Source organism: Coptis chinensis, chromosome 6 (genome assembly GCF_015680905.1).
Source record: "Coptis chinensis isolate HL-2020 chromosome 6, ASM1568090v1, whole genome shotgun sequence".
Lineage (NCBI taxonomy): Eukaryota > Viridiplantae > Streptophyta > Magnoliopsida > Ranunculales > Ranunculaceae > Coptis > Coptis chinensis.
In genome coordinates, this window is record NC_141461.1 from 25,213,120 (window position 1) to 25,237,161 (window position 24,042).

The 24,042-nt window shown below is 41.0% G+C and overlaps 2 protein-coding genes across 2 annotated transcripts; one reads left to right on the top strand and one right to left on the bottom strand.

The window, feature by feature from the left end:
• Window positions 1-692: 692 nt before the first annotated feature.
• On the bottom strand, window positions 693-1,888 carry LOC147492300 (cyclin-dependent kinase inhibitor 6-like). The gene is made up of 4 exons (XM_086565862.1): window positions 1,524-1,888; window positions 1,379-1,428; window positions 1,075-1,239; window positions 693-1,000 (listed from the first exon to the last, which is right to left on the bottom strand). The coding sequence occupies exons 1-4, from the start codon at window positions 1,809-1,811 to the stop codon at window positions 931-933; spliced, it is 573 nt and encodes a 190-aa protein (XP_086421988.1). The 5' UTR covers window positions 1,812-1,888; the 3' UTR covers window positions 693-930.
• A 4,757-nt stretch (window positions 1,889-6,645) lies between these two features.
• LOC147492301 (uncharacterized) lies at window positions 6,646-7,143 on the top strand. Its single transcript, XM_086567463.1, has one exon. The coding sequence runs from the start codon at window positions 6,646-6,648 to the stop codon at window positions 7,141-7,143; it is 498 nt and encodes a 165-aa protein (XP_086423589.1).
• The last annotated feature ends 16,899 nt before the right edge of the window (window positions 7,144-24,042 follow it).

A 24,042-nucleotide genomic window follows, 5' to 3' on the forward strand; every position in this document is an offset into this window, starting at 1 on the left:
GTGTAAAATGACACACAACCACGAAGAAATGACGAATCAGAGATAGCAAGGTAAATACAAAATAGGAAAAAACTAGTCACATTCTGATCAAACTGAAAACAAATTGGCAAGTTCTCGTACAATTGTACCTGTTGATTGCTAAAGGTCGATAGTAATATTCCCCAGTGTTTATGTAGAGTTGTAGACTATGAAATTCACTCTATTTGTTTTTGGATGAGCTTATAATTCTTTGAAAAGGAGTATGATTACTTATATGAAAATACAAATTCATAAATTATTACCTACAACAATTGAGAACCTAGCTAGCTACACCAAATGACCAAAAACACTTATTTCACTCAGTAAAGAGGTTCATCAATAAATTGATATAAATGGGCCAAAAATCAATGCCTTAATGGGTCCCAACAGAAATCCATCTTTACTACTTACCTATATAATCCAAAAGATACAAAACATATGGAAACTACAAAAAACCAATCACCGCCTAGAAGCATAAAGCATACAATTCTCAATCAGGCTTATCTCCAGTCTTCAATTGTCCATGGACCCAACTTCTTACAACTCATATTGGGCCCCAACATTTCATTTCATTTCAATTTTACTGACTACAAGTGTACAAGTTAGAAAAAAAAAACAAGCCAGAGAAATTCAGAGAATCAAAGAAAGAACAGAAGACACTAAAATTTAAAGACTACTACTAGAAACTGAATTTTTATTATTCTTAACGGTTTCATTCCATCCCCAAAAGAGAAGAAAATTTTCAGAAACTATGTTCTTTCGGTATTTCGTACACAGACAAACAGAGCTTCCTTCCTTCCTTCCTTACATTGATAGATAGATTACTTGCTAGAGAAATAACTAAAAATCTGTACACATACAAAGAAAAAGACAACTAAAATCTAACTTATTTGCATTTCTACTCCTTTTTCTTCATAGTTTCATTTCAATCCATTCGAATCGTCCTTCTAATGGTACATCTTTAATCACATCATAATTATACCTACATTTCAAGAAAAAATTACTTTAGTTTACATAGCAAAATATAGAAACATAGAGTTTAAGGTTTAAACTTACTTCTCTTCAAACCTTTTCTTCTCTTCTTTCTCAGCTACAGAGAAGAAGTCATCAATTTCTGTTTCTGTCGGCATTTTCTCCGCCGTTGAATTCTGGCGGTAATTCGCCTCCTCTGATTGTCTTTCTAATGAATCCAGTTCGTTGAATTCACTTGATGAATAAGTTCTGTTTAAGAAGACCAAGAAATGTAGAAATGAGACATTATATATATAAATAAAAGTTTATGAAAATTTCTCTCTCATGGAATTGGTTGTAACTGAAAAGAACGTGGCTTACAAAAGGAAGATAGATAATTAGAGAATACCGTTGTTCTTTCTTGTACGACAATAAGTTCTCTATTTCATGACTCTCGTACTGAAATTTTTTTTGAAATTATTCAAAATTAATAACAGTTAGCGATAAAACCGGAAGAGTTTAATGAAATTTTGAATTAAGTTTAGAATGTTTACCTCTAGATCTTCAACGGATCTTAAACTGTCATTAACTAACTCACTTGATCCGTTACTCGAACAGTTAGAAACTAGTACTTGACTAGAAACTGAATTCTGTTCAGATAAAGTTTCTTTCAACGTACTGCCATGCATATATGAAGAAGAAATAAGTTTTCTTCGTTTGCTTTCACTTGCTTCAGCTAAGGCAGCTAGAACTTTACTTCGAGCTCGTGTTCGAACACCAAGTTGTGCTTCCATTACTACTACTTCACTATTTCTTTTACATTTTCTCATAAACTTTCCCATGGAAAGTTTTTTTTTTTTTTTCTCAGAGAGAGGTTTGAGATTGGCCCTCTTTTTTTCTGTGTTGGTGAAGAGTGAGAGTGAGAGTGAGAAAGAGGAAAGGATATTCAGATTCGAGAAAAACAGGTAACGGGGGAGTGTAACGGGATTATTGACGGCGCTGTTACTGTTGAACTAATGAGTGGTATCCACGTGGTTTTTTTGGCACATGTGTTGTGACTGTTTATAGTAAGTGACTGCCGTTTTTCTACTGGGTGTGGCAGGTTAAGAGAGTGACTCCGTGTGAGTAGTTGTAACTGTTTTTAGTGCTCAGTGTAGCGAGGATGGTTATGTACGGAGTTTGGTAAGTGGAACAGATTTCGAGGTGTGTAATAATCTGTTGAGAGTGAAATTACTTTAATGAGTTTTGTCCTTTTTATTCTTACTTGGCAAGCATCTTTCTAGAAGGAGCTGCGGTTATTTGTGTATGTGAACTTCGGAAGGGGACAATATAATCCCAATTTTCATAAAGATAAGTTATCAGCAAAAGCATATATATACCTTATCGAATTGATACCAAAGGCCAAAGAAAATAGCTGATCAGATCAACTAGACAATTACATGTCAACATGATAATGCAATACAAAATATCCAAACGCCAAAGAAAATTATATCTGCAGACATGTTTAGAAAAGAAGTGAGCAAAAGTAACAAAGGAAAACGTAAGTAAAAAAAAGTAATTAACCCAGTGGGAAGTGTGTAAAAGTTTATTTTTTTGGAGAAAGGAAATGTAAAAATTACCCAATTTCAGCTAAAGTGTGCTATATTATATCAATTACATTAGCAAAAGTTCACACCGCAAATAATTTGCAAGTGGGCAAGTTTGAACTATTTTAAGTTGTACGTACAAGTAAGGCATCAATAATTCTACACTGGCACAATTGATCGACACATTAACGTAACACTGCAACATTAATGTTACACTATGAAAAATTATCACTGTAACATCAATATTACACCAAGAAATAACACTGCAACATCAATATTACACTATGAAAACTACTGCAATATCAATGTTGCCTCAAGAAATACCACTGCAATATTAATGTGGCACTATGAAAATCACTGCAACATTAATATTGCACTGAGAAATACAACTGCAACGTCAATGTTGCATCACGAAAAATCAATGGAATGAATGGTTTGTTATGAAGAAAATATGAAAATGGAAAAAAAAAATAATAGAAAGATGATATTAGAAATAGAATAAGTGTTTTGAGAAAGAGATAAAATAGATTTTTTGTTCATATTTTCACCACTGCAATATCGATATTGCAACATGTCGTGTCACTGTGTATTGATTATGCCATTTTTTCTGTGTCAGTATAGTATTACTCGATAAGACATTGTTAGTTGAACGAAATACACTGCCCATGTATTGGTTTCCTCAATATTCTTTTTATTTGTGATTTTTCTTTTTTCTTTTTTGATAATTCAAAGTAAAGAGGAGAGCTAAACGTACTGCTGTTTTATTCAACAATTACTACCATTAATATGAAATCGGTTTTATTCATAGTAGATTGAATGGTGTTTCCAGTTAATTATTCTAAGGGACCAAATTTTCTCTAGTCATATTGATTATTGACCGTCCTTTTCCTCTGTATGTAGAGTAGTGTAGGCTTTAAAATATATTTTCTCAATGCATAGTAATTACTAAATCAGAATATCAGCTGATTCATGACTTGGACCAAAACCTGACATGGATATGCCGCCGCCATGGCCAGGCGGCTAGCCATTTGGCAGATGTTTCACCAGTATTTTTTATTGTGAGTTAATAGTTGTTTGGACGTGATCACGATTTTCAGGATTTTCAGTTTTAAAGCTCAACCATGTATTGCTATACCGATTCTTAATTGATTATAATGTTTTAAGATCAACTGTTTGGAAATGATCTATTATTGTTTTGACTACTAATGCCTTCGTTGTTGCTATGAAGTGTGTATATATATATATACCGTTTAACTCATGCAGTTGATGTAGCTGATGTTAGAACCGGTATTTCGCAAGCAAAAGACAAGGACAGAACAAACAACATCTACCAAGGCGTGTTATACACTGTCTTTAAGGAAAAAGACTACAGTAGGCGTCTTTCTCATAGGATACAATAGTGCACAGAAGACTGATATGCACTTAATCAGACTTCTCTCTAGAACAACAAACAACTCTCTCTAGCAACTCAAGAGAGAATATAAAGAATAGCTTGAAGGTTTGATTCAATAAGTAATTAGATTTGGACGTGAGTCCTGTTCTTATAGTAAGGTGAGAGACTGCAAGGAGTGATTGTAATATTCCTTCCCACTTTATAAAAGGATTAGCTCTTATAGAAGTAGATATCATTGGCCAAACCACGGTATATCTTTGTGTTGTGATTTGCTTTTATTGTTTTACATTTTTATCTGTTGGTAATAGTTGTTTAGCGAGTTGGGCATGTTAGCTAGGTTGTAGTTGATATTGAGATTGTTGTCTGGAATTGAATTGAGTTCAAATACAGGTTATCTGGGTAGTGGGGAATCGATTGGTATCGATGTTTAACCCCAACACTAACCTGACACATAGTAGAAGCCGAAGCCCGAACCGTCACGTCACGACGCGGTGCGATGCGGGCATATGCGCGTGTGTGGCTTTGTGTGCATCCTCCCTCCAAACACAAAAGTCTTTATACTCTAAGAGCATGCCCTTATGCTAGAGAAAGTCTTGATATACCTACAAAATTAGTGGTGACTTACCGATGTGAGACTATCACCAAAACACAAAATGAAGAGAACGTTCAATATTCTTCATCTTCATTTTGCACACTCATAAGTAGGTTGAAATACTTCAAGAAGTTCCAACAGCTAAGTCTCTAGGCATTCATCCCAGTTGTAAGGGAGTGATATTCTCTTTCAGGAATATCAAACACGTGCTCGGCATGGTAGAAATACCACACCGACCTATGCACTATTTCTCCGACCTACATCATTAACTCGAATCAGCGAGCTGCGGGATCGCTCCAGAACATATCGCATCACTCCACAGATCGTTCTACATCATGACTCAGCCTATCTTCTATAAGCCATCATGACCAAAGCTGTGTTTGCACAAATCACTGCCGCAAGCTACTAACCACAGCTACTAATCCCCATCATTACAACATGTCAATCAACACAGTTCTCGCACACCTTCTCAATCTCCACCTTACATGTGTGTTGATCTTTACACGTGTTGGGAGAAGATTCATTCTAATCATCTATAAATACCACTCATATGAACTACGCCAAACATGATTCTTTTCTCCTCCCAGAATCAAGAGAAGATACGTAGGCAGTTCGCTTATCAACGAACTCGGTCTTTCCCAAATCCAATCCCGTTCTCTTTCCTCCTTGTATGTAAAGGAAAACTAAAGCGCTCCTTTACATTGGCGTCGTCTGTGGTCTCGATTTCTTAAGAAACCACTTCACAAATCCTTAATCCTAAAAGAATAGTACTCAAGTCCACGAAGCATGGCAAGCCTCGAAGCTCAGATTCAGAGTTTAGCAAGTCAGCTAGGAATGATGAATGAACAAATCACCCTGCTCAGGCAGGAGAATGTTATGCTACGCGCCCAAGTGGACACGCAAAATCCGCCAAGTACCTTACCAGAAAACGGCATCAACGAGGTTAATCAACAGATTAACGAACTGTCACAACGGATCGACCAAAGCACAATCAAGAAAGACGCCACCTAGATCGTCCAAAAAATGCTGAAGACATACCGCTCATCCCCGTTCACTACTGAGGTACTTAGTAGAGCGTTTCCTCCAGATTTTGTACAACCACATTTTCTGATGTATGATGGCAGCACGTGTCCTGGTTAGCACGTAGCTCGTTACATTCAAAGCCTCACACTCTATAGTGCACCGGAGTTTGATCATCTTCATTGTCGTTTGTTTCCCGCTAGTCTCAAAGATGGCGCACTCGATTGGTTCTTCTCACTCGAGCCAGACTCGATAAAGACCTTCGAGCAACTCACCGATCTCTTTGCTAGTCAGTACGTCCACAACAGACGTAAGAAAGCTGATCTTGATTCACTCTTCCAGCTATCATTTGGCGAAGATGAAACCATTTGCCAGTTTCTAGGACAGTTCAAAGCTGAACTGTTATGCATGGAAAGTGGTCTTAAAGAGTCCTTTGCCACACTGGCATTCTCCAACGCCTGTCGAGTGCGCAACACAGACCTCTCCAGGTCGCTAATGAAGGAACGTCCAGAAACGCTATCCGAGCTATACGCTCGAGTGGACAAGTACATTAAGCTATAAGAAAGCCTGAAACTTCACGGCTTAACAAAGGAACAGGAAGTAGCAGCGATCTCCGACGATTCCCCACCTACCAAAAAGCGGTCCAGACCATAGGAGCAGAAGTCGAGGAACAGAACAAACAACAACCAAGAGTTCGCTGTTCTCACACGATCTCCCAGCTACATACTGGACAAGATCAAGCGAGCGGCGTATTACCGACCTGACGTGCGGTAACCGGTAGATCGACCTAATAAGCCTTACTCCACTTTTCACCGAGCAAAATGTCACGAAACTGACGCATGTTGGGGGTTAAAACACTACCTCCAGGATCTCATAGAAGCAGGCCATATCAAGCAATACACCAACATCGCTGATGGCAATTTTCGCCATAAACTTATGGCTCGAAGGGTGCGCAGTAGATCTCCACCTTGTCTAGATTTCCACAATGTCCAAGCTCGCTCCTATAGCAGAGGACGTCCCAGAGACCGTTCCCATCATGAGCGACGTCACACTCATCAGATCATGATAATGAAAGAACTATTTATATGATCACGTTCCCAGATGACTCAGTAAGCTCGTCTAGAGATAAAAGAAGGCGCATGGGTGCCCTTCAAGAAGTTTACCACTTTTTTTCACAAGCAGCACCTGCCCCGCGAAGTTCAGGTCGCAACACAGGGGATATCACTTTCACAGAGGCCAACCTCAACAAAGTTTGCCTCCCACATAATGGCGCACTCCTAGTCCATGTCAAAATCAGTGACTGGACAGTCAAGCGTGTTCTGATTGACCCTGGTAGTTCATGCGACATTTTGTTCTACCATATAATCCAGGAGATGAACTTGCCCAAGTCAGTCTTCATAGATCAGATTGCTCCTCTTTACGGGTTCAATGGCTCTAGAGCCGACCTAATTGCTGATATCGTACTCCCAGTTTCATTGGGATCGCGAGAAGATAAAGTCAGCTTCAATACGCATTTCAGTGTCTTAGATATCAAGTCGTCCTATAATGCCATCCTAGGACGGCATTGGATTCATCAAATGTAGGCTATACCATCAACATTGCATCAAGTTCTCCATTTTCCAAGCCCTAGGGGCATGATGGAACTTCGAAGCAACCAACTCGAGGCCTATCAGTGTAACCAAATCCTCTCAGCGAACAAGACCGGCCGACTCAATTTGTCGACACACGTAACGAGCCCACCGGGCCATTAATAATGGCCAAAGACTTGGTCGCTGAAGTCAGAGCCAAAGCACCAAAACAAAACGCTGGAAGCTCTTCTAAGAAGGTATGTTCATCTATATATACCCCAAAGGTCGCTAAAGCAGTTGTTGATCCACCAGTCAGGGCTCCCGAAGTCGCTCCAGCAATCGTTCCTCCACCTCTCAAAACCTCAGTGATCGCCCCACCATGTCCTATACAACCAATACATTTTCATAAGATCACTTCAGCCGCTATTGTCACGACCACAGAAGTCTTACCAGACCCTGTTGTCGTAACCACAGAAGACACTCCAGTTCCTGCGGCCACTCCCATTAGTCATCCGATCGACAAAGAAACTATAGAACGTAGTCCCCCAGAGAACGCTCAACCACCACAAGCCACAGTAAAAGCTGAAGAAAGGCAGAAAGTGAATTTAGGAACAGAAGACGATCCTAAATTTGTCTATGTAGGGGCTAACCTTGATCCTACACTTAAAGCCCAGCTTGTAAACTTTTTATCCATGAATAAAGATGAATTTAGGAACAGAAGACGATCCTAAAGTTGTATGTCATAGACTAAATGTCAACCATAATGCTCGACCAGTTCGACAGCGACCTAGGAAACTATCACTGCGTTTTCAAAAAGCAATCAACGATGAGGTCGACAAACTTAAACAAATAGGTTTCATCCGAAAGGTCGATTACCCCGAATGGATCGCTAACATAGTCGCAGTTCCAAAGAAAAATGGCACAGTTCGCCTTTGCGTTGACTTCACCAATGTCAACCAAGAAACACCTAAGGACAGCTTTCCTTTACCTAGAATCGACCGACTAGTCGACTGAACCTGTGGCCACGAACTCCTATCCTTCATGGTCGCATACAGTGGATACAATCAGATCCCACTCACTGAAGAAGACCAAGAGAAAATGTCCTTCATAGCCGAACAGGGAATCTACTTTTATAACGTCCTCCCGTTCGGCCTCAAGAACGCGGGAGCGACTTATCAACAACTGGTAACTGACATGTTCCAGGACATGTTAGGGGATACCATGGAAGTCTATATCGATGACATGGTTGTCAAGAGCAAGAAAGCAGGTGACCACCTCACTCACCTTGAGCAAGCGTTCTCCAAGTTATGCCAAACTCGAATGAAGTTGAATCCAGAAAAGTGCCTTTTTGGAGTGTCCTTAGGAAAGTTTTTGGGGTACCAGGTATCACAGTGTGAGGCTAACCCAGACCAAATCAGAGCATTCTTGGACATGCCTGATCCACATACAAATAAGCAAATACAGAAGCTATCAGGAATGGTGGCAGCACTCAACCGATTCATATCCAGGGCGTCGGACAAATGCCGACCGTTCCTGCAACTTCTTAAAAAAGGTGAGCAGTTCTCGTGGAACGACCAGTGCCACCAAGCGTTCTCCACCCTCAAAGAGTACCTGACTACACCTCCCGTCCTAGCAAAGCCTACAGATGGCGAAACGTTGGGGCTTTATCTAGCAATATCAGACTTTGCTATCAGTTCGGTTCTCTTCAAAGACGAAAACAACTCAGAAAAACTGATTTACTTTACAAGTAAGACGCTAACTCCAGCTGAAAAGAACTACTCTTACATTGAAAGAGCGGTACTAGCATTGTTATATTCTGTAAGGAAGTTCAGGCTTTACTTTCAAGTACATTCAATCAAAGTACTCACCGACCTCCCATTGACGAAGATCCTTTATAAGGAGAACAAGACAACTCGCATGGCAGTGTAGGTTGAAGAACTCGGCGAACACCACATCGAGTTCATCCTACGCACCTCTCAGAAAGATCAGGTCGTTGCTGATTTCTTAGCTGACTTCCCTATCGATGACCTAAATTGGGAACCAGAAACAGTTATCCCATCCACAAAGAAGAATGACAAGGCCGTCTGGTCTCTCTTTATAGATGGATCTAGCAACCCCGGAGGAAGTGGCATCGGAGTTGTCATAGTATCCCCAGATGGAGCAATGATGGAGAAATCAGTTCGCATCGACTTCGCGACCTCCAACAACGAGGCAGAGTATGAGGCATTAGTCATGGGGCTCAGAATGGCGCTACAACTCTGTGTAAAAGAACTGTAGGTCTTTAGTGACTCGCAACTGGTCATTCACCAGATTGCTAAAGAGTACACTACCCACGAAAGTAACCTTTCTAAATACATTCATGTTGTTTATCAGTTACTTCCTTTTTTCAAGAAAGCCACGATACACCATTTTTTGCGAGACGAAAATCGTCATGTAGACAGTTTAGCTTACCTGGCTACTATACCCAAACACTGAACTGCGCCCCTAGGTAGTTACTCATTGAAGTAGTTAACCGACCTGCTTACCAAGCTGAACACGTCTTAGAAATCAGTGACCTATGCCCACTCTCTGAGGATCAGATGAGTCAAACATGGATGCAGCCCATCATCAAGTACATCCAGCACGGTACAATTCCATAAGAGCGTGCCAAAGCCAGACAAATCCCATATCTAGCTCACCGTTATTGCCTGATAAATAACAAGTTATTCCGAAAATCCGCTGGCGGACCTCTCTTGAGGTGCATAAGCCCAAAATAGGGTCAGTTAATTTTTGCAGAAATTCATGAGGGAGAGTGCGGAAACCATGCCGGAGGTCGCTCTTTGGCCCACAAAGCGATCTCCCAAGGATACTTTTGGTCTCGAATGTAGATCGATGCTAAAGCACATGTACTGAAGTGCATCAAATGCCAGACCTTTGGCCACAACATCATCCAACCAGCTCGCGAGTTGATCAACATTGCGAGCCCTTGGCCATTTCACATGTGGGGAATGGACATCATGGGACCTTTCATCCCACGGAAAAGTACCGGTTTTCGCTTCGTCTTAGCTACAATTGATTACTTTACTAAGTGGGTCGAAGCAATTCCTTTAGTTCATGTCAAGGAATCACACGTCAGAAACTTTATCTGGACCCACATCATTACCAGATTCGGTTTACCACACACATTGGTGATGGACAATGGTTCCCAATTCAAGGGGAAAATGGTCAAGAAGTTTCTGGTCAAATGGAAGATCATCTATACATTCTCCACTCCTCAGTACGCTCAAAGAAATGGCTAAGCTGAGGCTAGCAACAAAGCGATCTTAGAAAATTTGAAGAAAAATATCGAAAAGAACGAGAGTCAATGGTCAAATCAGTTAGAGAATATTCTATGGGCTCATCGCACCACAGCTCGCTCTAGCACTGGCGAGTCACCATTCTCCCTATGCTATGGCACAGAAGCTGTTATTCCCACCGAGCTGACAGTCACTACGACTCAATCAGAACTCGTCGAATCTAGACACAATGACTTTGTCTTAGCTCATGAGGTCGACTTGCTGGAAGAACGGCGCGACCTAACCGCCATCAGAGTGGAATCTTACCATCAAACTCTGAAGAAGTCCTACAACAAGCGAGTACATCCTCGCTCTTTTCAACCTGTTGATCTAGTTCTGAAAAAGACTCAAGATGACTCCAAGCTAGCACCAACATGGGAATGACCATACATAGTGGAGCGAGTCGTTAGCAACGGAGCGTACTAGATCAAGACCCCGAAGGGAAACCATTGCCACGCCCTTGGAACACTTGTTTGTTAAAGAAATTTTATCAATAAAAATGCATTTGTTATACATTCTATGGTTTTTATTTTTCAAGTTGAGGTTACTTGTGTTTGTATTCCAATCTACTCCGTCTAATCTCATCAACAAAATACCGAACACTGCACTGAAAGCACCACCAGGGTACACACATTTCTAACACACTAAGGAGTTTCAACGTTCTCAGGGAACCATACGCTTTCCTAAGCTAAACACGCTCTCCGCGAGCAGCACGCTCTCTTGAGCTTACAGGCTCCATAGCCTCTCCAATTCTAGTTGAGGACCTATACTTCTAGGATCAACTCAGTGAGAATGCTCTCGATTGAAGCGATTAATCGTCATAAGCTAAACATGCTCAAGGAAAGCAAAGACGCTCTCTTGAGCTTACATGCTTCATAGCCTCTCCAATTCTTACTAGTTGAGGACCTATACTTCTAGGATCAACTCAGTGAGAACTTATCGATGAAGCGATTATCGTCATAAGCTAAACACGCTCTCCGCGAGCAGCACACTCTCTTGAGCATACAGGCTACATAGCCTCTTCAATTCTCACTAGTTGAGGACTTATACTTCTAGGATCAACTCAGTGAGCGGCGCCTCGATGGAGCAAGATGCAATTTGTCATAAGCTAAACATGCTCTTCAAGGAAAGCAAAGACGCTCTCTTGAGCTTACAGGCTTCATAGCCTCTCCAATTCTCACTAGTTGAGGTCCTATACTTCTAAGATCAACTCAGTGAGAACGCTCTCAGTGAGCAGTACTCTGTCATAAGCTAAACACACTCTTCGCGAGCAACACACTCTCTTGAGCATACAGGCTACATAGCCTCTTCAATTCTCACTATTTGAGGACATATACTTTTAGGATCCACTCAGTGAGAACGCTCTCAGTGAGCAGTACGCTTTCATAAGATAAACACGCTTTTTGCGAGCAGCACGCTCTCTTGAGCTTATAGGCTCCATAGTCTCTCCAATTCTCACTAGTTGAGGACCTATACTTTTAGGATCAACTCAGTGAGAACGTTCTCAGTGAGAAATACACTTTCATAAACTAACAGGTTTTCAGCAAACCCTACGTTCTATTCGGCTCGCACGGTCACCCGAGCTATCAACTTGCCTATATTATCCTCACTTATGGTTAGCCCACAAAGGAGAATGTTATTTACGAGCAAACACGCTTCCTTAAGCTAAATCTCAGGTTCCTTAGCAAAAGTACATCATAAGTATTATCAATGGAATACTAGCCACAAACAATCAAGCATAAACAAAAACATGCATTCCATATACATTCATCAATAGAACTGTCTACCTAAGGCCAGAACACCAGTTCGCGAATGCACCAATCTGCTGGGTCTACCCAGGAAATCCATATCAGTATTTCTTACAAATGTCGCAAAATATCGAACGGCCACTTTCGTGGAAACCAGCTCGTTGAGTATCTGTATCAAAAGGCAAACTGCTCAGGCAAACCTGAGAAACCAGTCCTATTATTTAACTCTCTTATAGAGAGGATAACTAACAAAATATCAAACAAAAATTCTTCAACACTTACAAGCGAACCAATCCAGCGTCAAAATCAAGCATCACCAACAACATGTTTATCCATCGGAGCAGCGCTGGTCGATCGAAGGGATGTTACTCACATCCCGTGCGACGACAAGTGCAGCAGTTTCTTCAGCCTCTCGATCTTGCTTTTTCAGTAGTTCCACATATAGTTCTATCAGCACAGCATGATCTTCACAAGTTCGATCATATTCTTTCTGCGCTTTGCATGCCACCACTTGACACTGCTTAGCGTACTCAGTCACGGATGCCAACTATTCCCGCAGGTTTATCATTGACTTAACTAGTACATCCTTCTCTTCCAGCGTGTCCCGATGTTTTTTCCTTAGGGCCTTCATCTTTCCCTTATCAGCTCCCCAGGCAGTACGTATCCTAACCAGCTCAACCACGCCACCATCGTTGTTACCAGGACGCTGCACAATTCGCTTCAACTTATCGTACCCCGCCAAAAACTGTAAAGAGAATGCTAATGTTAATAGTCGTCAGTCACACCACAAGAGATCAGTACAAGTAGAAAGCTCACCAAACAACAAGCTGCGTCTGTGGTCTTTCAGGTCGTTTTCAAACTTTCACCCTCTAGCTCAGCTTTATCACCATCTAGCACCATTCCTTCCAGGAGGCAGCTCGCTATAGAGGCCGAATGGAAGCTGCAATTAGAACGTTTAACCATGCGCTTCTTCTCCGTCTTTCCAATGTAGAAGAAGTCGCTCCCCACATCACCAGAACGCTGGGACGAACTGCCAGCCGCAGCATTGTGACCTCGCCCCAGGTTGCCATGTTCTCCCTGGTTCAGGTCGCTGCCCCCTCCACGACTGGGAGACCTGAACACGATACCCCCAGGTCACCCACGTCCCTCCACCTTGGCACGCTTGCCTTTCTTAGAACCAGAGTCAACAGCTTTGCGCTTACCATGGTTCCCATGAGGATAGGGTCTAAACTCCATCTCCTCCATCACAAGGGGAGAAGTTTCCATTGTCCCCTCATCACCACCACCAGCATCTCCACGTCGCCTGGTCATACTCAAGTCTACAAACAAAACTAAAAGATCATTGAACTACTACAAGAACAAAGTATTCTTATCCAACGACAAACTAAGTAAAAAAGAGCACGTACCTCAGCTGCTCAGTAAAGGTAAGAGCGCAAGAAATTTAGAGCAGAACAGCTTAGAAATGAAGGAGAACAAATACCCTTGAGCTTCCCCTAACAGCTCTACTTATGCCCAAGTAATGTACCTTCCTAAGGCACGTCATAATTGCATCGAGATGCCAAACGTCAGGCCACCTGGCAACCATCATTTCATATCTCCCGATCACCCATATTCCTACACGTGCCACGCACGTACTGTAGCCCATGTTGCTTCAAAGCTTAGGACGCTTCATGCGTCCTAAAGATGTGTGCAACCTACAATACTAAAAATGAATAACAAGCATAACGTGCCAACAAGCTCACAGATCGCTGAGCTTCACCAAATCTTATCACAGGTCGCGTAAACAATCACACGTTTACAAAACAAAATCAGAAATATCATATTCAAAACATCAAGCAATTGAACAAAATGGCGAAACAGGCATTCAATACAAGCAAAAGAGCGAACTGACGACCACAGTCAAACCTCAGTTCGCAGGCTAACCAAGCTGCTGAGTCTACTCTGGAAATCCAGCTCAGTTAGCCACCAGTTCTCCATACTCAAACTCCCCAAAACATTCCGGGAAGCTAAGTCGTTCATCACTTTCACAACCAAAAAGAAAGACGAACTACCCAAGTTACTCCAGGAAACCAGCTCTAATGTATCACAACAAATATCAACAACAGAAAAATAGAAAAACCACTCTCAACTCGCAAATTCAAGGCAGACTAGACAACTTTTTTAGGTGGACAAGGGATTCAACTCGTCTTCCACCATACTCCCACCCAGCAGCGCCTTCATCGGCAGCAATAACCACATCACCAGCATCACCTAATGACAACAGCACATCAGAAATGACCTCGCCAGCACGAGGAACATCAACTGGAGGATCAGTTGTAACTGAGGCACCTATAACACCTGCATCCTCTACTGCGGGCGACACCGGTACAGGCATGTCTCCCTGCAATGCCTTATAAGCCGCCTCTAATTCAATAAAATCCTCCTCCAAAATGTTGTATGCATCAGTAGCCCTCTTGGCGACCCCCTTGCAACGTTCGGCGTACTCGGTCACCCTAACGATCTCTACTCTCGCACTAGTCAGTTCCAGATTTACCATTTCCAGATTGGTGGTCATCGTCATTTTCTCCAAACACACGTCCTGAAGCACCTTCTTCAACTCCTCCAGCTCCTTGTGGTTAGCCACATAGATGTCCCTGACATTCTTCAACTCCTCTTTCAGCTGTGATACCAGCTCCATGTCCGTCTCAGCTATCTGAGCAATCTCTTTCAACTTATGGTACCCGCTCACAAGCTACATCACACACATAAACAGCAACAATCAAATCCAGAGGATAAAAACAAACACCAGCGAGCACGATCTGTAGAGCATCACTTACCAGACAGTGAGCCAGGTCCATTCGCCTAAGATTCTCAGCCAAGTCCTTGGAATCCAATTCCTGACGGTTGCCGTCCATGTAATCAACCATGCAGGCCGCAATCTTGCTGGACTTGAAGCTGACATCAGTTTGCTACACCATGTGTGTCACCCCGTCCTCATCCACATACACCACTTGGCGGTCCAGATCGCCTCCAGCTACTGTGGCCTTCCCGCTCACCTTGCTCGAAACTTTTGACTTCCCCATCGAACTGCGTTCTCGAGGAACTGGTGCCTGGATCTGACCGACTTGAAAGGAATCCAGTCGACGATGTCCTGGTCAAGCACAGCCCTCAACCTGGAGCTACGAAGGGATTTTCCCACAGTTCAATCCACACCTCCCGCCGTACTAGAATCGGAGTCACCCCCAAGTATCAGCTCGGTTACCCGCGCAACCTTGGTAGCCCTCGGTTCAGCCATAAGACCTTTTCTCTTCAACACGCTGCTTCGCTCGCGAGGATTGAACTGGAACTCCTCCAAGTCTAAGGGAGCCTCAGATCGCTTAGTCAACCCAGTAGCCCCTAACATTCAAGCCCCCCCCCCCTGCAGTGCGCTTAGGCCCAGAGCGGCTTCGATTTCTATCTTCCCTGGTCACCAGATCACCCTTTGACTTCGTCTTCTCCATCACTGACACGCTGAACAGTTCACCACCAACTTCAGCCCGAGCCCTTTCTTTCTGACTTCTCCTCTTCTCCCTAATCGCACGCCCTCCCCTCTCCACAAAATAGTGCGCTACTTCAAGTAGCTTTGCCCTTTTCTCTTTGCGACTTAATCTGGCGAATCGCTCTATCACCCCCCATTCAGCTCCTCTTCTTATAGCGAGCTCTGCACAAAAACCACACAAAATCATGTCAGATACCAAACTAATACTCAAAACATCAAAGCAACAGACTTATACACTCCTACGCACCCTTAAAGTTACAAACCCTAGAATTCAACCTCAATTTGCCGGCACAGAAGTTCCCAACTAATAACAGCGGCCTCCTCTCCCATGACTCATTACTAACACCATCTAGCACGCTCGATTTTCTGGTCACTGTTTGCAAGCTAAAGTTGAAAGCGCTAGATCGCTTCACAGTGAAGTGTTTAATGATGTCAGCGACCTCTATGCGATACTCCCCACTAGCATTCAACAGGTCGAACACTCTAAGTAGCCGCCACATATTACCTACAAACTGGCATGGCACTTTACCACAAAAGTTCAGAAATTTGCAAGTTAGCTTCGAGAACGGTATCCTCATACCAGCCCTCAGCTGCCCCTCGCAGGCAACTATCCCCAAGTTTGGCGGTGTGTACTCCTCGGTAAACACCTTTACATCTTTACCCAGGTCATGTATCTCTAGATCGCTCACTTTGATCTGGTACACTTCCCTCAGTTTAGCAAACACTTTCGTAATACGTTTTCTGACAACCCCAACGGGCAACTCGCCAGAAGATGACCCCTCATCACGACCTGAAGTGCTGGCCTCAGCACCCACTCCACCAGATCGCACATCATCCTCTTCACACCTACCCTCAGCTTCATCACCTTCTTGACCACTCTCAAAACCCACCAATTCCTCCCTATCTTCTTCATATTCCTCGCAGCTTAGCGATACTTCGTGAACCTCATCAGATCGAGTATCGTCTGAATCGGACATCTCGTTTTTCTTTATCAAATATCAAAACTAAGCCACAAACGCTAAACGCCGACCTAGCTACTACACACGCAACGCTTGAACCACAGAGGAAAAAAAAAAAAAAACGGAAAAGTAGCACCAGCAGAAATACTAACCTGAAAAACCCTAGCTTGCATTTTTGTTGAAGAAGTAAACTAACAGAAAATGACTTTCCAGTTCTTCAGATTTGATTTTGTTTAACAGCCCCTCCAGTTCCCAAAGTATCATGATTACACCCTAGCCCTAGCCGCACACGACTTCCAACAAACTGTCTTGTCTTTTCGAATCCCGAAAAAACGGGGCGACACGTTTCCTCTGCAACTACTCAGATTTTTCTCACGTGCCTTACACGTGTTAACTATCAGATCACCAGATAGCACAGATCGATCTCCATAATTCGTTGGGTATTTCCATTTACATTAGTTTGTCTCTTCATGCATGCCCAACATGCGCTAGTGTGTTCTCTCAGCAGATCGCTTCATTGAACCGCACGACCTACTGAGAGGGGGCTGTGTAAGGGAGTGATATTCTCTTTCAGGAATATCAAGCACGTGCTCGGCATGGTGGAAATACCACACCGACCTATGCACTATTTCTCCGACCTACATCATTAACTCGGATCAGCGAGCTGCGGGATCGCTCCAGAACAGATCGCATCACCCCACAGATCATTCTACATCATGACTCAACCTATCTTCTATAAGCCATCATGACCAAAGCTGTGTTTGCACAAATCACTGCCGCAAGCTACTAATCCACATCATTACAACATGTCAATCAACACAGTTCTCGCACACATTCTCAATCTCCACCTTATATGTGTGTTGATATTTACACGTGTTGGGAGAAGATTCATTCTAATCATCTATAAATACACTCATATAAACTACGCCAGACCTGATTTTTCTCTTCCCCCAAAATCAAGAGAAGATACGTAGACAGTTTGCTCATCAACGAACTCGATCTTTCCCAAATCCAATCCCATTCTCTTTCCTCCTTGTATGTAAAAGAAAACTAAAGCGCTCCTTTACACCAGTATATGATTTTCCGCCCTAATTTATCCCAAGTAAAGAAGAGAGTTATGCCCATGAGACTGCACAGTAGTTTCATTCAACAAATGATTTGAATATGGATCTGATTTACTCACAGGAATTGCATGAACTTGTCTGTTAATTCTTCTAGGGGAGGGGGCCATATATTCTCTAGACAGACGTCTTTAGTTTATACTTTATACCCTACTTTAAACCTCTGTTTTTTCAACATGGTAAATCAGTCTATCAGCTGAATTCATGGCTTAGACGTACAATCTGAAATAGTTATGCCATGGCCAACCATTATTTGGCAGGGATATTCCCTTATATATGGACCATTATCGGATTTCAGCAGCCTTTATTCTTGGGAATTCCTATGCAAATTATTTGGTGATCATGATTTTCTGCATTCATTTATATATATAGACCATGTACTGCAATACTGATTCTTTCTCAAATTTAGCGAGGTGTTATTAAGATCAAATTGTTTAATTAGAAATGTTGAATGTTCTATTGAGATTGCTTTGGTTATTAATGCATTTGCCGTGGCTATATATGAAGCATTTATAGACTATGATAACGTTCAAAGGGTTCAATTAACTTGTGCATTTGTTGTGGCCTGTGGCCTGTGGCCGAGTCTCTAGGCACTTAAGCACTTATATATAATCTGGTAATATATATTGATTAACAAAAAAAAAAAATATTCATCCCATTCATGATTCATCAATATGTACCATAATAACTCGACCCTGTCTATAGTAAATATCAATTTAGTAGTCCACTCTTACTCTCCCTTAGAGCATTTTTAGGATAGCTAAAAAAAAAACACTAAAATTTTGAAAAAAAACACCAAACAACTTTAAGAGCAACATCAAATTTTCGACATCAAACTACGCAGTTTTGGATAAACCGCGTCATATAGCGCACGCAGTTTTTTCAAAACCACGCCACTAAAGCTCAACTGACAGGCCCAAGCCTACACGGTTTTGAGAAAACCCCACTATGTATCGCACATAAACTTTTTTTTTTTCCTTCCCAATCTCTAGCGCGGTTTTCACAATTAGAAACCCAAACCCACGCGGTATTAGCAAAACCGCGTGAGTGATTTGATACAGCACCAAACCTGAAACCAAATATTAGTCGATTTGGTGTTTGGTTTGGTGTTTTTTTTGTGTTTTCATCAACATATGACTCTTCTAAAATTGAAAAAACACCAAATTTTATGTTTGATGCTAGGTTGATATCACTCCTAAAGATGATCTTAGCTACTAGAATTCATTATAGAAGAGCAAACAACAACTCAATCACGTAGACATGAAAAATTATAAATGCTGTTACGGAAAATTCGTACATAACGTTACCATATGCTTGCAAGGTATCTGTGTCGCTGACACTGCACATGCAGAATAATGGATTATCCTATCATTATATTAGAGCCACAGGCCACATGTGTGATAGAAAAGTTCAACAACCACTAAAGCTTTGAATGAACATGGTATTCATAAGACGGTAGTAATGGACTTCGTTGTTATGTAATGTATGTATTGGTGTGACTTGTGAGTAGCGCTCTCACCAAATTTGTAATAGTGCCTTTTGTGGTTTCATCAATAATATTTTATCTTATGAAAAGGAAAGTAATAATTAAGATGAATCGACTCGCATACTTGTGTGGCAATTGGCAAACTCTCACCAAGGCTTAAAAACGTTAAAGGGAAAATCCCACTAAAAGGGTGCCTAGCTTGAAGATAGAAAGAAGAATATAGCTTATAGACAAGGGCACATGGACGATATGTGAATAAGTGGTGGGCACGGAAAACAAAGTCAGGATTTCCATTTTTAGGCTTTTCATTGAGGGACCATTATTGCCGCAAAGTGTTGTTAGTGTGCCACCAACTAATCTTATATGAGTGAAATTGAAACTTTAGCTATAAGTGCTTTCTATTCTTAGTTTAATCAGTGGGCATTAGAAAACAAATTGAATGATTACATGAAAGGAAATTCATAAAGTATATTCATTGAGGTTCTTAGATGCCATGTCTGCTTTGATCACCGAAATTTTCTTGGAGTAAAAATGCGTTGAAGACTAGGAGCTAAAGCCACACAAAAGAGGTAGCTTAAGTGGTCCAACCAATACTTGGACCACATTCATTGTGCCACCATAGTATTTACTCTTCAAAGCCCCCTTGTCTTCACCCAGAAACCATGCAGATAGACATAGCACTTTAGGCTTGGATATGTAGTCCAAAAGATTTTACGTTCACAGACGATTGATCTATCTTGGGATACATTGAATATACTTGATGATAATTTCTCAAATACGCGAACAAAAAAAAAAGGTGACAAGCCTACCTCAAGGACCTAAGGCCTAAAATTTGTTTATGACGAAGGAATCTTGTGAATAAGCCCCAAAACAACGATGTAAAATTTTCACTAGAATAGCAACAGAGGGTAAACACTCGATGAAACGGTGAAAGTGGCATCAAGTTGCATTTGAGTCATAGCTCTCAAATTCACAATCTTGGCATATACTCATAGTGGCGACACTGCAAATAAGCCAATAATATAATATCAACATACGGGTTATATAGAATTATGGACACTGTAAAACATTACGCCCACTTCTTCAGATTTCAGCTGATATGGGTGACACGTACTTTCGCAGCATTTTGTGCCATAATTTTGACTGTACGTACTGTGGAACTGAAAAAATTACTTTAATTTATTGTTTTGTTTTTGTTAAATAAACATTTCCCCGGATTTATGAAAAAAGTTAGTTTGATATAGGCAATTAGGCAGTTCTAAATTATCTCTTCAAATGCATCTTAAGCATGTGTAGGCCAACGAGTTTCTAAATCACAATCTGCATACTTTCGCATTCACTAAGCTTAGAACTTTTACTTTTAATTTACCTTGATAGTAAGTGAAGACGAACGAGATTTGAGAGAAAGTAGAAAAATATCTGACGGATCTAAAGTTGCAGGTGCTTAATTTCTTGGTGGGGTTAATTAGACTTTAGACTAATTTGTGTAGGCCGGGAATTCAGAAATGAAAACTAGCTGATCAGACAGCGGAAGTATCGATTTTTTGATTTTGTATTGGTCCTCTATGTTTCTAAAGCAGCTCCGCTTTAAGAGTAAAGCTTACTCACTTATGGGGCCGGCCAATTACATGAACTTTCAAAAGTAAAATTTTGCGGCTAACGTCGTTCCACAGTGAAAGCACATGCAATCCCCGGCAAATGCTTCTGAATGAAAAGCAACATTCATTGGTGAAGAATCTTTCTAGCTGCCTACCTTATCCACTGCTGGTGTAAAAACTACAATAAAGATGGCAGCCTAGTTTTTGCTGTCACAACTTTTCCCTGCTGCTGCTGCTGTATGTAAACGGGTACGAGTGTACTGTGTAACATACATTCTATTGGCCGGCCGGCCTCATTGAATTCAACCATAATCACCTAGTTCAATTTAATTATACAGTCATCAAAGTTTTTGGGAAGTTAGGAAGTAGATACTTCCTGAAGAAATGCAGACTTTTTTTCTTTTCGCTATCACAATGAAATGCAGACTTGTAAAAGCTATATATAACTTAACGTTATTAGCTACTAACAAAAATTGAATAACCACAAAAGCCAAAAGATCGAGAGCAAAAGGTTATACAAAATATCTGTTCTAGCTCCTTGGAGACTTAGACCCATTATTTTGTACCTGCAGACCCCGAATAGAAGTAAGCACATGTATGTCCAAAAGGTCTCATGAAGTGGTCCATGAGCAACTAAAAGATGGATTAAACACCAGAAAGGCGATCACATAACCTTCTTTAGTACTCGAGCGTAGAAAATCTGTTGCAAATAAAAGCTTTGTGTGGTTGTAGTGTGGCACTTTGGGTCCATTTATCATTCACACAATGTACCCACACCACTTCTTCCATCAGGCGGGTCAAGTTTAGCTTGTCCCGAGTTCCTGCACACTAGAGTACTAGACCACTTTCTGGCAGTGCCATATAATTAGTTGCATCATTGCCTTGCGTGACCATCTCTAATACTACCCCAGTCCATAGTACAAAATATCATGATATGGCAAAATATCGACTTCTGATTTATGGATATGTATCGTGGATATATCCATCTGTATGGGGATATATTACATTGGGGCATCTACAAATATCGTAGATATATCGATAAATATCGACAAATATCCACAGACTATGTGTGGGTATTTCTGACCACAAATATCGTAGATATATCGTGATATATCAATAAATATCGACAAATATCAATAAATATCCATAAATATCGATAAATATTTATATTTTCTTTGAATGTGGTCATTGTAAAGATTGAATTTGATCAGTCCTTACAAGTGTGAATAATGGGGAAGATTGTGATGGGTCGAGTTTTGACTGAGCTCGCTTTGGGACGAACTGTCTACATATCAAGTTTTTGTGATAAACTTGAATCAAGTCAGATGTAGTTCCTCTCCTTTGTTTTATAGGTAAGTACCCAATGCTTCCCCCCTTTCCTCTGTCAGCTCAAGTCCTGTCTTGATGAGAATAAATGAGCTTTTAGATAGTGTATTCATGAGCGCAACTGATGCTACGACTTTAACTAACACAGCTACGTTGAGCGTTACTACCCGTTGCGCGCATGTGCCAAGTTGTCACCTCATTCTGGACGAGGTGTTGTAACGATTTTCCATGAGTTTTCCTGATTCGTGTTGGACACATGCATAATATATATAAATACATTATTCCCTCACAGTCGTACTTTTAATATAAATTACTCTATAATGCTAAAAAATACACCTCAGAATTCCTACATATTACATTGACTTTTCATTCTTTAACAATGAATCTTGAATTTTTTCTACATATTACAATACTTGTTGCACTTGCATTTTGGCGTTCAATCATATAACGCATCTATTAGATCTTCTGTTGTGATTGAATCCATGATGAGAGCGTGAAGGCCTGCAACCACGATGTCCATAGATGCCTCGCTTTATAGAGTCTATCCAACACTCTAACGTCTTGAGGAGGCGACCAACACAACTCAATCCACTTCATCGGTTGTCAATAGGGCGTGTTCAATTACATCACTTGCCAAAACCATGCTCCCACTAGTATCCTCCCATCACTACCATAAACCGCATCCATCATCTTGATCGGGCAATCTACAACATATTGCGACCCGCTTTGGTTGAAGCGGGGATTTTACATCCTTTAATGGAGATTGTTATTTGGGACAATAGGGGAAGCATAAATAAAACAGAATAGAATGGTCTTGGATCATCCTCACTCTTGATGGAAAGAAGGTACTCGAGAAGATCCAGAGCCTTTAACATGTAGGCAAAGGGTGATTCCGCCAAGTACTTCCCAACAAACAACACTGAATCAAGAAGATCCTCTCCTTTTCTATGATCATGATCTTTTGCCTCTTGCAATAACTCTAGAACCTTACCCATCGTCTCGTTCGGACCATTGACCATCATTATTCCCATGCTTTTATCAATATAACTCTCATTGATTTCAGAGACGTTTTCTGCTGAGACCGATTTCATCATCTTTTCTGCTGAGACTAATTTCATCATCTTTTCTTATGATGATTTATTCACGTATGAATCTTCAGCACAGATGTGCGCACACAAGAATAACTATCCCTAGCATTTCTAGAGAGATAAGAGATAAGAGAATAATAAAACAATCAAACAATAAAACAGTTACTGAATACCAAAGGCACGTGGCATCTACAATTATTACAAAACTCAGGACGTGATACAGACCAACTAAGCAAAACCCAAACTACACAGAGACGGAAAAATCCTACAAAAATTTCAGCAGAGTTTCCTCTGTATTTTCGACATTTCATAAACTTAAATCTGTCATAACTTGGAAATCAATAAAACTACACCTAACTACTAAAAGATATACTGATTCGTAGAACTGGCTACTTAACCATCTCGACTAGTGCCAGTTAAGTCAAGTAACCAACCCTCGAATCAAATATCGACAAATTCAAACCAACTAGAGAAAGGAACAGCTTGGTTCAGCTCACCTCAGGGATCAAAGTAGAGGAATAAAATTTCAAAATTGTTATGACTTTCTACTTATGCTGATTTCCACAATTCCAAACGCATATGAAATGATAAACTAGCTAGATTAAGAATTGAAAAAAGAAAGTCAAATAAGTGAATAATATATGTTTCATCTGTATTTTCGACATTTCATAAACTTAAATCCTACAAAAATTTCGTCAAAGTTTCCTTTGTATTTTCGACATTTCATAAACTTAAATCCTGTCATAACTTGAAAATC

Bases quoted from the DNA above. Each gene is read 5' to 3' on its own strand.
- LOC147492300 (XM_086565862.1), bottom strand. From the start codon at position 1,811: ATGGGAAAGTTTATGAGAAAATGTAAAAGAAATAGTGAAGTAGTAGTA. The intron at 1,429-1,523 runs GTAAACATTCTA...AAAAAATTTCAG, and splicing joins GATCCGTTGAAGATCTAGAG to TACGAGAGTCATGAAATAGA. The intron at 1,240-1,378 runs GTATTCTCTAAT...CTTCTTAAACAG, and splicing joins TCGTACAAGAAAGAACAACG to AACTTATTCATCAAGTGAAT.
- LOC147492301 (XM_086567463.1), top strand. From the start codon at position 6,646: ATGATCACGTTCCCAGATGACTCAGTAAGCTCGTCTAGAGATAAAAGA.